Source organism: Oxyura jamaicensis, assembly GCF_011077185.1.
Source record: "Oxyura jamaicensis isolate SHBP4307 breed ruddy duck chromosome 11 unlocalized genomic scaffold, BPBGC_Ojam_1.0 oxy11_random_OJ70688, whole genome shotgun sequence".
NCBI lineage: Eukaryota > Metazoa > Chordata > Aves > Anseriformes > Anatidae > Oxyura > Oxyura jamaicensis.
Genome location: NW_023304242.1, coordinates 62181 through 77060, shown reverse-complemented (window position 1 = coordinate 77060; position 14880 = coordinate 62181). Strand labels below are relative to the sequence as shown.

The 14880-nt window shown below is 37.0% G+C and overlaps 1 protein-coding gene across 2 annotated transcripts in view; it reads left to right on the top strand.

The window, feature by feature from the left end:
• The first annotated feature begins 3135 nt into the window (after nucleotides 1-3135).
• LOC118157782 (rapamycin-insensitive companion of mTOR-like) overlaps nucleotides 3136-14880 on the top strand; it is a 67749-nt gene continuing 56004 nt past the window's right edge. The window contains exons 1-7 of one of the 2 annotated variants that reach the window (XM_035312253.1): nucleotides 3136-3291; nucleotides 4368-4431; nucleotides 7680-7806; nucleotides 9883-10052; nucleotides 10293-10360; nucleotides 12008-12075; nucleotides 13822-13904. In XM_035312253.1, the coding sequence (XP_035168144.1) occupies nucleotides 7680-7806; nucleotides 9883-10052; nucleotides 10293-10360; nucleotides 12008-12075; nucleotides 13822-13904 (516 nt within the window). In that variant the 5' untranslated portion in view covers nucleotides 3136-3291; nucleotides 4368-4431. The remainder of the gene's footprint in view (nucleotides 3292-4367; nucleotides 4432-7679; nucleotides 7807-9882; nucleotides 10053-10292; nucleotides 10361-12007; nucleotides 12076-13821; nucleotides 13905-14880) is intronic. The other variant, XM_035312252.1, reaches the window with a different exon arrangement.

Below are 14880 nucleotides of genomic sequence, written 5' to 3'. Positions count from 1 at the left end.
CGAACGGCTGTGTGGTGTTTAGCTGCCAGCCGGGTTAAACCACAACACACCACCACTCTCTGGGCCCAGCCATCCAGACAGGTTTATAACCCAGCAAAGAGTGTACCTGTCCAAGCCATGGGCCGCCAGCTTCTCCACAGGAATACTGTGGGAGATCGTGTCAAAGGCTTTGCTGAAGTCTAGGTAGACTATGTCAACAGCCTTTCCTTCCTCCACCAGGCAAGTGTACAGGGTTTGTCTGGGATGGAGTTAACTTTCCCTGCAGCAGCCCATACAGTGCTGTGATCTGCACTTGTAGCTAGAACAGCAGTGGTATTACACCAGTGTTGTCTCTACTACTGAACAATACTGGGACAGATTCAGAACTCCCTGTCCCAGACTTCCAGGTTGGGAGGCTGAGTACCTCGAGGATAAGTGGTGTGACTACTAAAGACAGATGTTATGAAGGCATTGAGAACCTCAGTCTTTTCCTTATCCTTAGTAGTTACATTCCCCCCTGCGTCCAGTAAAGGATGGAGACTCTCCTTCTCTTACCATTAATGTATTCGTAAAAACATTTTTGGTTATCCTTTACCACAGTGGCCAGGTTGAGCTCATGCCTTTCTGATTCACTCTGTGTATGCTGTCAACTTCCTTGTACTGTCCCCGAGTTGCCTGTCCCTATTTCCAATGGACATAAAGTCTTTTTCTCCTGTACACTCAGCAAAAGTTCCCTGTTCAGACAAGCCGGTCTTCTTCCATGCCAGCTTGTCTTAAGGCACACAGGAACAGCCTGCTCCTGTGCCTTTATGACTTCCTTCTTCAGGAGAATTCAGCCTTCCTGGACCCCTCTGCCCTTCAGGACTGACTCCCAAGGGACCCTCCCTACCAGCATCCAGAACAGTTCCAAGTCTGCCCTCCAAGTCCAAGGTAGAAGTTTTATGTAATTCCCTACTTGGTGCTGGATGTAATAATCAGTTCATTTTTATTTGAATGTGGTATTGCAGCCTTTCTACTTTGTCTGGCCATTGCCTGGAAGTAGATTGCTGTTACAGTGACTTTTTCATGGACTGACTGATCTCCAGAAAGATTCAGAAGATTTTGTCCTTGGAATAGTTGATTACCATTTCTGACCATCTTAGAATAAGAAATGAAAAAAAAATCCATTTGTATGGGTTGAAATTGTCTCACTCTCTGTAGTGTTTACATTCTCAGATATCTACTGGAACTTTTTTTTTTTTTTTTTTTTTAACCGTGTGTAGTGGGTTTACGTGGCAAGGTTTTGTCAGCAGCGGGGCCATAGGGGTGGCTGGCTTCTGTGAGAAGAAACCAGAAGCTGCCCAATGTTAGATAAGGGCCCCGCTGCCGGCCAGAGCCAAGCCAATAAGCAATACTGTTTGCGCCTCTGTGAGAGCATATTTAAGACAGGGAAAAAAAATGCTGTACCACACACAGCAACTGGGAGAGTGAGAGGAGTGAGGAACAGCCTTGCAGGCGCCAAGGTCAGCGAAGAAGGAGGGTGTCCTGGTTTCAGTTAGGACAGTTATTTTTCCTCCTAGTAGCTAAACCACAACAGAGGGGGAGAGGTGCTCCAGGCGCCGGAGCAGAAGTCCCCTGTGGCCTGTGGTGAGGACCATGGTGAAGCAGGATGTCCCCCTGCAGCCCATGGAGTACCACGGTGGAGCAGGGTTCCACACTGCAGCCCGTGGAGGAGACCACGGTGGAGCAGGTGGACCTGCACCGACGGAGACTGCGGCCTGTGGAAGACCCCTGCCGGAGCAGATTCCAGGCTGGACCTGTAGCCCATGGAGAGAAGCTCACACAGGAGCAGGGGATCTGGGGGGAGCTGCTGCCTGTGGGGGCCCCAGGTTGGAGCAGTGTGTTCCTGATGGATGGACCCTGTAGTACGGACCCATATTTAGAGCAGTTTTTGAAGAACTGCTGCCTGTGGGAAGCCCACCCAGGGTCAGTTCAAGAAGGACTGCATCCTGTGGGAGGGACCCCACGTTGGAGCAGGGGAAAGAGAGTGACTGAGAAGGAGCAGCGGAAATGAAGTGCTATAGACTTACCGTAACCCCCATTCCTCCATTCCCCTGTGCCACTCGGGGGAGGAGGTGGAAGAGGGCGGATGGGGGGAAGGTGTTTTTGGTTTCTTTCCATTGTTTCTCATTTCTCTAGCCTGTTAGTAATAGGCAATAAATCTTACTGTCTCCCTACTCTGAGTCTGTTTTGCCTTTCATGATAATTGTTGAGCGATCTTCTTGTCCTTATCTCAGCCCTTGTGCCCTTTGCATCATGTTTTCTCCCCCTTTCCCTTTGAGGAGTGGGAGCGAGAGAGCGGTTGTGTTGGAGCTCAGCTGCCCACCCAAGTAAAACCACCACACCTTGCTGGTGTATTTAGGAATTCCATTATCATGACAGGAGAGCTCATTTTGATGAAAGCAAAACACTTTCAAAATCTGTAAAGAGAAATACATTTTGATTGTATACTGAAATGAAATTTGTAGAAATTTATGCTATGTAAGGCTGCCTAAATTGCATATTTTCCTTTGATTTTTATATGTCATGTAAACATACTTGTACCATAATATCCTTACAGAGTGGTACATATAATTACTTAAGATGCAATTTTGTCTTAATTAGCTGTTAAGACATGTTTTGAAGATCCATGCCTATGGATTAACAGCGTAGCAGTGGAAGAAATACTGTCTACCTGTTAATCTTCTAGAAAATTTTAACTAAATTAGATTACTTTTTTAGGACTAATATTGTGGTCAGCTGTTTTGTAAAATAGCAAGTCATGTACCATTGAGTCATATATCATTTCAGGGGTGTACAAACTATTTATTTATTTATTTTTTATTTATTTATTTATTTATTTATTATTTTATTTATTATTTTATTTATTATTTTATTTATTATTTTATTTATTATTTTTTTTGGGGGGGGAAGATCTGTGTCTTTCTTCAGATTAATATATTGTCTAGATCTGTTGGCAAGGCGAGGATTTGCCTTCTAGGCTGCATAGGTGAGTATCTCAAAAACAGAAAATTAATGCAGAATTTTTCTCTTTAAAAATCAGACTTTTATTTTAAACAAGTATGTAGTAGTTTCATGTCCGATGGTGAAGTCTATCTGCTGCTATATAATTGTTTACCTCATTTGTTTCCTTCATTGTAGTCTGCGGTTAGCTTTACTAAATGAAGCAAAAGAGGTGCGAGCAGCAGGATTGCGAGCCCTCCGCTATCTCATTCGAGACTCCAGTATTCTCCAGAAGGTGCTGAAGTTGAAAGTGGATTACTTGATAGCAAGGTAATTTTCCCTTCTTGTTGTAAATTGTAAAATTGTAAATCACTTGTTTTTCATGGTTGAGACAGGTGTGAAAAGATGGTTTCATATCCTCTTATATTCTTGATATACAACTTTATAATAGCCTGTTTTATTCAGTATGAATAATATCCTTCTTTAAAATTTTGGATACATAATACATCACACCATCTAATCCAAATAAAGTGATATCCTAATACATGATCTACTATGAATAATCTAAAAAATTAGATGCATAAAAGATGTTTCTGAATCATAAATGTCATTAATTATAAATTACTTTATGGTATTATTAGAAGGTCGGGACTTTAGTAATTTTCATGTCTTAAATTGTTTTGTGGGGTTTGTTTCGATTCTTTGTATCATCACCATAGTGCTTTAGAGCACTATGTGTGTGCTCTAGTGTGCTCTAGAGTGCTCTAGAGTGCTCTAGTACAATGTCAGGATGAAAAAGTTGTTCATGCCCAAGAATTTATAATCTAACCCATACCACAACAGAAAGATACCAAAGGGCAAACTAACAATGAGATAATAAGGTCAGTATAGTGACTAGATCTAATTATCATCATTTCTAGTGCTTCCTTTGTTAAAATTATTTTGCATTTAATATGCTGATATGTGTGCATGTGTTTAGGTGTGTTGTGTTTTTTTTTTAATATATGTACACACACAGTTTTAGTGTGCTGTTAAATTTTGTTAGGGCAAATGGACCTTTCTGATCTGAAAACGCATAGAACATTGATTTGAAATTATGAATGCTTTTATTTAGTCTTTGAAATGACAGGTGTAGCTAGCTCAGAATTGTTGAAGGTGTTATGCCTTGTCATTGTATATTTGAGAGCGTTCTAGTGATATACTTATAATGAAGATAACTGTAAATAATATAAATTGAAACTAATTGACTAATCATGAATATATTTGCTGAAAAGCAGTTTTTTAAACAATAATTCATAATATTTTTCTTCTCTTTATTTAGTTGCATGAATATTAATGAGAGAAGTTAATAGTTAAGGTGAAAGTTAATGTTGTTATAAACAAAACATGTTTTTAACTTATTTTAGGTGCATTGACATACAGCAGAGTAATGAAGTAGAAAGAACACAAGCACTTCGATTAGTCAGAAAGGTAAAATCTAACTATATATGGTCTTACTAGCTATATCAGTCAGCTGTACTGATTCCAGGTTTTCTCCATTAGCAGTTCTTTTTCACACAGTCTCTTATTTTATCATATGAGAAGAAATTATAGCTGTTAATTCAAAAAAAAAAAAAAAGAGAAAGAAAGCTAGTGCTGAGACTTATTTTGATTTTAATCTCTTATCACTGAGAATCTTGAGTAATCTAGAAAAATCCTGGTAATTTTGTTTTGATAGAGGTAAAACTGAACAAGATTTGGGAACAGCTCATCAAATGATAAGTACAAGGGTATAAGAACCACATTATTAAGTATCATCTAATGATTTAACTTTATAGTATAGTGTCTTTAAACACCTGTGAATGAAGGACTGGAGATTTTCTGCCACTTGAGAAATAAAGCAAATTGCCATTGCAGTTCAAGGAATGCTTTCAGCCTTATTGCTTTATCTGTGGAGGCTGGCGTTATCCATCTTCCCTTTCCCTTTCCATTTCCCTTTCCCTTTCCCCTTTTCTCTGTTATGCAATAAGTTAGTCTTTGCTGATTACTGTACCGTGTACCCATGGACATGAGATTTTTGAAGATGTTGTAGCTGCATTTTCAAGTTGATCATAGAGAAAATAGTGTATTACAGCTACTGAAGCTATTTTCTTAGGTGATTATAGTAGTCTGCCATTGTATTGGATTTTGCTGTTCTTTATCTTGCTCGTACTCTTTACTGAGCATCTTAAAAAAACTGAAGACTCAGGTAAAGTTTGAAGTAGTTGGAAGAATTGTTCCACAGGAGCAGTGTTTAATCTGTTTGTGCTTTTTTTTTTTTTTTTTTGTGTGTGTGTGTGTGTGTACATATGTATATATTTAGGTTGAAAATATGGAGGTTTGATATGCAATTTATTTTCTTAAAATGAGCTCACTTCATTTCTATTTTACAGAAGAAACAATGTGTTTGATTGGCACAATTGTTAAAAACAGTTTTAAAGCTAAAAAATAAAAAAATAAAAGAACAACAAAAAAAAGGATGGATCATCTGTATCAGTGGCACAGGTCCTTGAGGAAGTCACCATTTACAAATGTTATTTGTTAATCTGGTTTAAAGAAAGTATCACTATAGGGCCAGAATAACTTCAATCTGAAGATGGAATGGAAACACATTTGTAATGATTTGGCTTTATTTTGCTCAGACTCAGAGGTTTTTAGGATTCCTAAAAAAGGTATATAAAGGTCTAGGAGAGGAGAATGGATGGCAAATATTACAATCAGGCAGAGTTAATTAATTTATTCAGAAGATACTGTTTACTAGTGAGCTGTGGAAGAACTGAACTTGGTCCCATCAGCATATAAGAATTTATATATATATATATATATATAAGAAACAGATTTCTGTTTTAAAGTCTGGACAAAATTATTTACCTCATTTTTGATAGTAAATATTCCTGTGTAAGAATAGTATAGATATAAAACTTTAAAACATTCTTTCACTTTCTTCTCATCCTTTTCATAGAGGAGAAGAACAATATGTAAAATATTACTCTTGTTTTCTGAATTTAAAAAGGCACTTAGTGGTAAACTTGTTTTAAAAAAATGTGCAGGTTAAAGTAGTAGAGGAAGAGAAAAGAAAAACAACTTTACACTTTTTAGACTTTTTTTGAGGGCTTTGAGTGCTTGTATTCTCTTCTGACTGCTCTCTGTGGGGCAGTGTTTCCTAGTGAGAACTTTGTAATTTAACAGTGTATTCAGCCATGAGACCAATGGTATAAAGTTACTTCAAAAAGCATTTCTCCATCTAATAGAAGTCAGTTTGTCCATTTCTTAATAATTTAAGAGGTAGAATGTTTTATTTTCAAAGCAGAAGTGGGGCAAAGTATATGAACTGCCTTCTTTTTTTAATTTTTTAAAGGATTTTTTAAAGGCTGATTTCATAGTCTTTGTTACTTCATCATGGTTGCTTATAAGTTATCTTGCATCACCTGTCATTGGTCTTCAAAATTGCATTTAAGTTTATAGAGCAGAATGAAAACAAATGTAAAACTTGTATTTACTCTACTAAAATACTTGGAGTTGAATATTAAAAGAAATAAATATTTCCTTGAGCATTTTTTCACATCCCATTTTTTTTCATTAGTAGAAAAAATGTGATGTTATGAAATTACATTGTTCCCTTTTAAAGCAGTCAGACAAAAACAAAACAAACAAAAAAATCACAACTATTTCCCCTTAGTAATACATCTTTTTAATGTCAGCAATGTTCATATTCCATAGTATATAGGATATGCATATTTAATTTTAGCAAACTATGAAAAAGGGTGAATAGCCTTTGTACTCAAAGCCTTATTTGGGTATTTGAGGTGGTGTTTTTTTTGTTGTTGCTTTGTTTTTCCTTTAATGTGTGCATGTGGTCTTGCTCCTTAATCTGGTTTAAATTCTTAAACTAGTAGCTGAGGATTTCCATGGCACAGGAGCTCTTCAGTAGTGTAAAGGACCATTGGCAGTTAAAAACTGTTCTATTCTGTGTCAAATTTGTTGTAAATGGGTTTTATCTCTTAATTTAATCACTAATGATTAATGAAAATAGGTCTGGTTTCATCTTTACTTTTCACTCTAAGATGTTTTTTTGCGACGTAGCTATATAACTTATGATAAAGCTGAATTATACTGCAGTTCTAAGAAGATCGGGTACTCTACAAGAGGATTCAGAGCTGTTACTGGTAGTTGCCTTCCAAATTCTGTAGCAGTATCTTTTGTTGACTGTCCTTTTTTATAGTCTGCAACTATCTCTTCTCTTGTGTGCAGAAGGAGGTCCCTATAAACCATGAGAGTTCAGTCTTGGCTAATGAAACAGTTGAGTTGGTATTGAAGAATCTGATGCATTATGAATTAATCTTCTAGAAGAGTTTGCAATCTGTTCTTTGTCAGTGGACAGTGTTCTCTGTTGCTAAAGAAATTATTGGAAAAGATCTGAAAAAGGCAGCAATAGTTCTTTCTAAACAGTTGTCTTTTTTATACTTATATTATGATAAGATAAAAATAAAAAATAAGCAGGAAGAGAATGGTAAAATAAGTTAAACAGAGTTTCAAGAACAGTAGAAATAGTTTTAGGATTTGCAGGATGTAAGTAAGTAATATATGGAATGGTTTGTCAAGTTTTATCTAGAAAACAGAATGCTGGTGAATTTGTGAGTACGTTTAAAGAAATATTATGAAGAAACCAGAGGGTGTTTTTTTTTTTTCATTTTTGGCAGATGATCACTGTGAATGCTTCGTTGTTCCCCAGCTCTATTACTAATTCTTTGATAGCAGTTGGAAATGACGGTCTTCAAGAAAGAGACAGAATGGTTCGAGCATGTATAGCCATTATCTGTGAACTAGGTAAGATAACTGGAAGCTAACTAAGAAAACTTTACATGGTTGTCATCAGTTTTCTAAGGGATTATTTTCTGTGAGTTCATATTAAATATATTTTATTCAAATAATAAAGAGGATTTGTTTAATAACTAAGGAATCAGATGTTTGATGTTCTTAATTTCCATTGATGATTAGAGGACTGGAACACCTGTCATACAAGGACAGGCTGAGAGAACTGGGCCCGTTTAGCCTGGAAAAGAGAAGACTGAGGGGAGACCTCAACAATGTGTATAAATATCTGAGGGGAGGGTGTCGAGAGGATGGAGCCAGTCTCTTTTCAGTTGTGCCCAGCGACAGGACAAGAGGCAACAGGCACAAACTGAAGAACAGGAAGTTCCTGCTAAATGTGAGAAGGCACTTCTTTACTGTGAGGGTGACAGAGCACTGGGACAGGTTGCCCAGAAAGGCTGTGGAATCTCCTTCTCTGGAGATATTCAAAACCCGCCTGGATGCCATCCTGCTCAATGTGCTCAGGGTGATCCTGCTCGGCAGGGGGTTGGACTAGATGATCTTCAGAGGTCCCTTCCAACCTTGGGCATTCTGTGATTCTGTGTGATTTCATAGGTTTAGTCATTAGTTTAATATAAACCAAAATCACTTCAACTTAAAATGGAAATCTCTTAAGTGAAGTACCTGAAAATTTCAATTTTTGTGTTACCTTAAATATGTTTCCTTGCTAAGGTTGATTTTTCTAAAATTAACGGATTGGAAGTAGTGAGAAATCCATACATGAAGTGTTATCAAATGAAACAGTGCTCAGAGAACTACAAAATATTTTCCTTAATTTTTTTTTGCAATGAGTACTGTAGTTAGCTGGCTTCTGGAAATCAGTATTTGTGTCTATGTAAAAGTTACTTGGATAGTGATCTATACTAAATCCCTATACATGTGTGTGGGTGCTGATTTTTAAAGTATTTTCAATTTTGTATCAATCAGTCCGAAATGAATTCAGCTTTTGATGCAGTTTTCCATTTGTATTGGGCTTACATGACAAGGTTTTGGTAGCAGAGGGGCTGCAGGGGTGGCCTCTGTGAGAAGAGTCCAGAAGCTGTTCCATGTTAGATAAGGGCCAGTTCCAGATGGCTCCAAAAGTGACCCGCTGCTGGCCAGAGCCAAGCCAGTGAATGACATTGGTTGTGCCTCTGGGAGAACAGACTTAAGAAAGGGAAAAAACTGCTGCGCAACAGCAGCTGGGAGATCGAGGAGTGAGAAACAGCCCTGCAGACACCAAGGTCAGTGAAGAAGGAGGGGGAGGACGCGTTCCAGGTGCCAGAGCAGAAGTTCCCCTGCAGCCCATGGAGAGGAGTCCCCACAGGGGCAGGTGATCAAGTGGGAGCTGCCACCCACAGGGGACCCATGTGAGAGCAGTCCATTCCTGAAGAATGGACCTCGTGGTACGGATCCATATTAGAGCAGTTCTTGAAGAGCTGCTGCCTGTGGGAAATTCATGCAGGATCTTTTTGGGAAGGATGGCATCCCATGGAAAGGACCCCACGTTAGAGCAGGGGCAGAGAGTGACCACGAAGGAGAGGAAGAGATGAAGGGTCCCTGTCCTTATCTCAACCCTTGAGCCCTTTTCCATTGTATTTTCTCCCCCTCTTCCTTTGAGGAGGGGGAGTGAGAGAGCAGTGTGGTTGAGTTTAGCTAGTCAGCAGTGTGATACAACCACACTGTTTTAAAGAAATAAGTAGTCTTTTAGTCTTTTATATTCTAGAATAAATATTTTTATCCATGTCAGTCCAGTGATGTACAAAATATTTCTGTGGGGAAATCTAGGCTCTACTGTGTGGAAACTTGTTTGGAAATAAGCTGGGAAAGCAGTGCACCATGGTGACTGCCTGTTCAGAATTTTATTTGATGATAAATTAATCCAAAATATAATTTCATTGCTAATGTCAGTTCCATTAAAAGCTTTATTTGTTCCTCAGCAGTGTTCAGGAAGAAAAAGATAAGACGCTTGCTGTTTAGTATGTATGTTGGAAATCTTGAAATATTTTCTTTCCTATCACTCATTGAAGTCACATATTTTTCTTCATTTAGCACTTCAGAATCCCGAGGTGGTGGCTCTTCAGGGTGGTTTAAATACCATCTTGAAAAATGTGATCGATTGTCAGCTTACCCGAATAAACGAGGCTCTGGTAACTACAGTTTTGCACCTCATTAATCATCCAAAGACCAGACAGTATGTGCGAGCAGATGTAGAATTAGAGGTGGGTTCAACTTTACTTATTTAGTAACAGAAATTAAACACTGTATTAGTAATAAAAATGTTTAATTTTCACTTCGGGTTTCACTCTGTTCATGCAAAATGTTTAAAACATTTTAGGCCAAGACAATAATGATTTATAAAGAAGGAATAACATGACAAATTGGAGTGGGACTGATGAAAGGGCAAAACCCATTAACTGTATTCTCATGTGAAAGTAATGCATGTCTTTCTTTTTGTTTAGCGAATTCTAGCTCCTTACACAGATCTTCACTACAGACATAATCCAGACACAGCAGAAGGACAACTCAAGTAAGTGTTAGGGCTGGTACTTATGCTGCCAGTTGTGTTCATGGTATTGTAATTAAACTGTTTTTCTTTCCAAATTGGCAAAATAAAAGCAGTGAGCTATTACTAAACTATTTGAAGTTGAATACAATAGCTGGTTAGAATGCAACTTCCTAAAACATTGTTAGGAATTAAGATTTTAAAAGGGAAAACTAGGTTTACCCATCTTTCCTTCCCCATTATATTTCTTTCACTTTAATAAAAAGTTTTCACAGTCATTATTTCTTACTTCAGGTATGAGTTTATTTTTATCTTGCTTTAAACATCCACAATAGCCAGATTATATTTGAGCTGGTTTTATGTTTGATGGTTGTATGTTCAGGCTCAGAGGGTAGTAGTTAAGGCATTTTACTGTGCCTGGGGCCCAGTAACAAGTGGAGTACCACAGGGGTCTAGCTTGAAACCTGTCCTGAAACCATCTTCATCAGTAACCTGGAGGAGGGGATGGACTGCACTCTCATGAAGTTTACAGATGATAAACTGGGGGGAACAGCTGATAGAGTTAAGAACATCACTGACATCCAGAGAGACTTTAGTCTGGAAGAGTGGACCAAAAGGAACCTGATGAAATTCAGCAAGGGCAGATGCAAAGTTGTGTGCCTGGGAGGAAACACAATGCAATGAAGTGGGCTGTGGGCCTGACTAGGCAGGGAGCAGTTCTGGTAAGACAGTGTGCCCAGGTGGCTAAGGTTGACAGTATGTTGGGCTATACATAGCCAGCAGGTTGAGGGATGTGATTATTCTCTTCTATTTTGTAGACCACTGCATACAGTTTTGAGCCTCCCAGCTCAAGATGGTCAGGGAGCTGGAGCACATCCTGTGAGGGGAAGCTTGGGGAACATCCTTTCTAATACCTATGAAGAGGTTATCAAGAAGATGTAGTCAGACCCTTCAGGTGGTGCATGGTGTGAGGAAAAGAAACAGCAGAGAGAAATCAAAACGAGAAGTTCCAATTTGATATAAGGAAAAACAAATTTCTGTGAGGCTAGTCAAGTTGGAAAAGGCTATCCCAGAGAAGTCCTGCAGCCTTCATCCTTGAAAGTTTTTGAGACTTGACTGGATAAAGCCCTGAGTATAACCTGGTCTGGTCTCATAGCTGACACCTTCTTTGTGCAATAGTTTAGATTAGAGACCTCCTGAAGTCACTTCCAACTTGACTTACACACTGTGTGTGTATGTTTTTGTTGTTTTTGTTGTTGTTTGGTTGGTTTTGCTTTTTAAACCATCAAATGGCAGTAGATGCTTAGGTCTGGGTAACTGAATCAGTGTCCAATTCATTAGGCCCCTGCTGTAGTCTCACTGTCAGTGAGGGCATCAAAGTGATTAATCTGATAGGCCAAATATAGATATTTAGTTTGTGATCCTTCTGCCGTAGAAACTCCACTGGAAAATAAAAAGTAACAATGCTTAAAAATTCTAATCTTTGCATGTGTGTGTACATATTGCTTAAATAATATATACATAGAAATATATACTTACGTAAAAGATTTTTCTTAGTCTTGATTTTGTTCCGCATCCAAAATCTCAGTTAACTACTTATTACTTGCTATGTTAATAACACTGTTTTACAGTAATTTACTGTGTATTGTGACATTTGTTGTTATATGACAGAGAGGACAGAGAAGCACGGTTCTTAGCTAGTAAAATGGGAATAGTGGCAGCATTTCGATCATGGGCAGGTAAGATTTCTTTGTTAGTTTGTTTTAAGTTGGATGACTGGCAAGGACATTTCAGTGTAAAGGAATTGTTTATTTAAGCCCAGAATCTGTCTCCCTTGGTCTATCTTCTATCAGTGTCTTCCTATAATAATAGTACTAAGATGTGTTTTGATATTGTCAAATTTGAGGACTTGTACATAGTTGTTTTTTTTTTTTACTAACTCTACTTACAAGATTCAGCTTTTTCAGTATAGAATACCTTGTACCTTGTATAGAATACCTTGTATAGAACACAGTTGTACCTTGATGGTAGTGCTTGACATTTGATGGGTGAAAGGTTGTTGAAAATAGCTTCATATCATAAGAATTAGCCTTTGAGATTGTTCTGCCACTGTAAATAAGAAATCTATTTGTCTATACAAATAATTTTCAACAGCATAGTTTCAGTAGCACCTGCTTTTATCAAGTGGTAGAGTTGATAAATCCCAATATGGACATAGTTTTGGATTTTTCATGCAGAAGACATTTCTAAATCAAAAAAAGTAGGTTTTTGCATTTTTCTACATCCCTTCTCTGTAATATTATAATACCTAACATGGAGTTACTGCCTCAAGGACTGCTTGTTCTTTTAGTCAAGTCAATGTCTTGCAAATAAACTAAATCAGTTGATATGACCACCTAACAAAATTTTGGATAGGCTTTTTACAGGCTATACTTAGGAAAGATTCAGATTGTATACAAAGCATTTTGATTTGCAAGACTTTTTGCATTATTTTTAATGTTCTGAAAATATTCAGTAAGCTTAATTTAACATCCAGGTATCCTTTAAAAGTCTCGTGTTCTCACTTGATTGGGGAGGAAACTTGGAGAGTTTGTGACAACTTTGGAGGTTCTAAAAAGCAGTTTTTGTTAGGGATATTGCTACATTTTTCCCAATTCACACTTAGAACTAATAGCATAAGCCTGAAAAGTTCAAGTGACTGAAGAAACAATTGTCTTGGTATACATTACTTGCTGTGGTACTTTTACTGTTACATGTTCTTTCTTTCTGTTTTGTTTTTTATATTATTTACGTTGGAAGCTAAAATCTTAAAAATATTTTTGGTACAAAAATGCCCTCACAATGACAGTCTTCCCAAAGGGCATATAGCAAAAAAGTCTGAGGGTGTTTTGTTTTTGTTTTGGCTTTTCAGGTGTTTTATTTATTTATTTATACCTGTCTGGACTTTCTGCTGTTGAAAAATTCTGGAGACGAGCGCTGCGTATCTGGGAAAAGATGATTAAAAACAGTGCACAGAGGATATCATTCCAAATATATTTAAAATTGCTGTTTAGAATTCACCTGAGATTAAAAAGGAACTAAATAGTTTGTTAGGTTAAGATAGTGCTCACAGTTCTTCCTGTATCTTTCAGGTTTAAGATTAATTCTTTATTTACAATTTTGTCTTTTCTTTCTGAAGTTTCTTTGATGTAAATGTTTTTTGTAGATAACTTGAAAATACTGTTCACAGTGGAAAGGGCAAAAATATAGTTTTTATATAGTCGTATATAGTTTTTTATATAGTTTTTAGTGAGGGAACAAGGTTTTGCAGTTAAACATACTGATTAAAATTGATTAGAAGATGACAATATAAAGGTGAAAAATGTTAATCAGTAATTTTTATCATCTGTGCTTGCACACAAACTGGAAACCAAATTTAACCTTGTCTAATATTTATTTTTTGGTGTTCGGTGAGGAAATATTACTATGTATTTAATGTTTTTTAGGTATTATCAGTCTGTGCAAACCTGGGAATTCTGGGATTCAGTCTCTTATTGGGGTACTCTGTATACCAAATATGGAAATACGGGTAGGTGGTAAATATTTAGTACTGAAATAGGAATAATACTGGATATCTTAATTAACATATTCTTACAATTTTTCAATAATTTAGTGGTCTAAATACAGACCACTAGCCACCAATTACAAGATCACTAGCCTTGAGTGTACTTGACCCCCAACTTTGAGTCTATAATTCCATTATAAATTTCCTGTGTAATCTTAAGCAAACTGCTTGCTTTTTCTGTGTCCATAAAGTGAGAATTGAGGCACATCCTGCATGTCTGATAGGAGGGGATGGAAGAGAGAAAAGGGAAAAAAGTGTTAGCTATGAGGAGGTAGTGGGTAGTATACATAAAATATTTGTATGTGCTCTAATATTTATGACAGTGAAATACATTATAGGCTATGAGAGTAAATCAAGGTGTTTTTTGTTGTTGTTGTTTTGTTTTGTTTTTAGTTTTAGTCTAAGTTCCTTTTTATCATTTTCTATAGATCTTGAACTCTGTAGAATTCCACTGTGATTTAAGTAGAATTAAAAATATATTAAGGTACCATGAAATTGGTACTGCCGAAAAAAAAGCTTTCAGACATTGTTCTTGGTTTTAAGTTATTTAGTTTCTTGTTTATACATTGTATAGTGGAAGTCTCCAATCTGCTGATATTTAATTGCTACAAATAGAAAGTAGGCATTAGGAAAGGTATATCACTTGCATGGACTCACACTAGATCAATAGTACATAAATTAACTTTGCTCTTGCCACAAGTAAAAGCAAATTCACAACAGCTGTAGTTAAGAGTTTAAAGCATTAAATTTGAGTTGAATAAAAATGTTTCTTCCCAATTACTGCCTAAACTAATAAGTTGATGGTCACAGCAGTAACTGTTTTAAAAAACTGTAATCCAAGTAGCCTAAGATTCTATAGAATTCAAAGTGATAATATAATTCTAAAGTGAGTAATCACCTTTTCTTCTCCAGATTCCTTTAGATTATGAAAATAAGCATG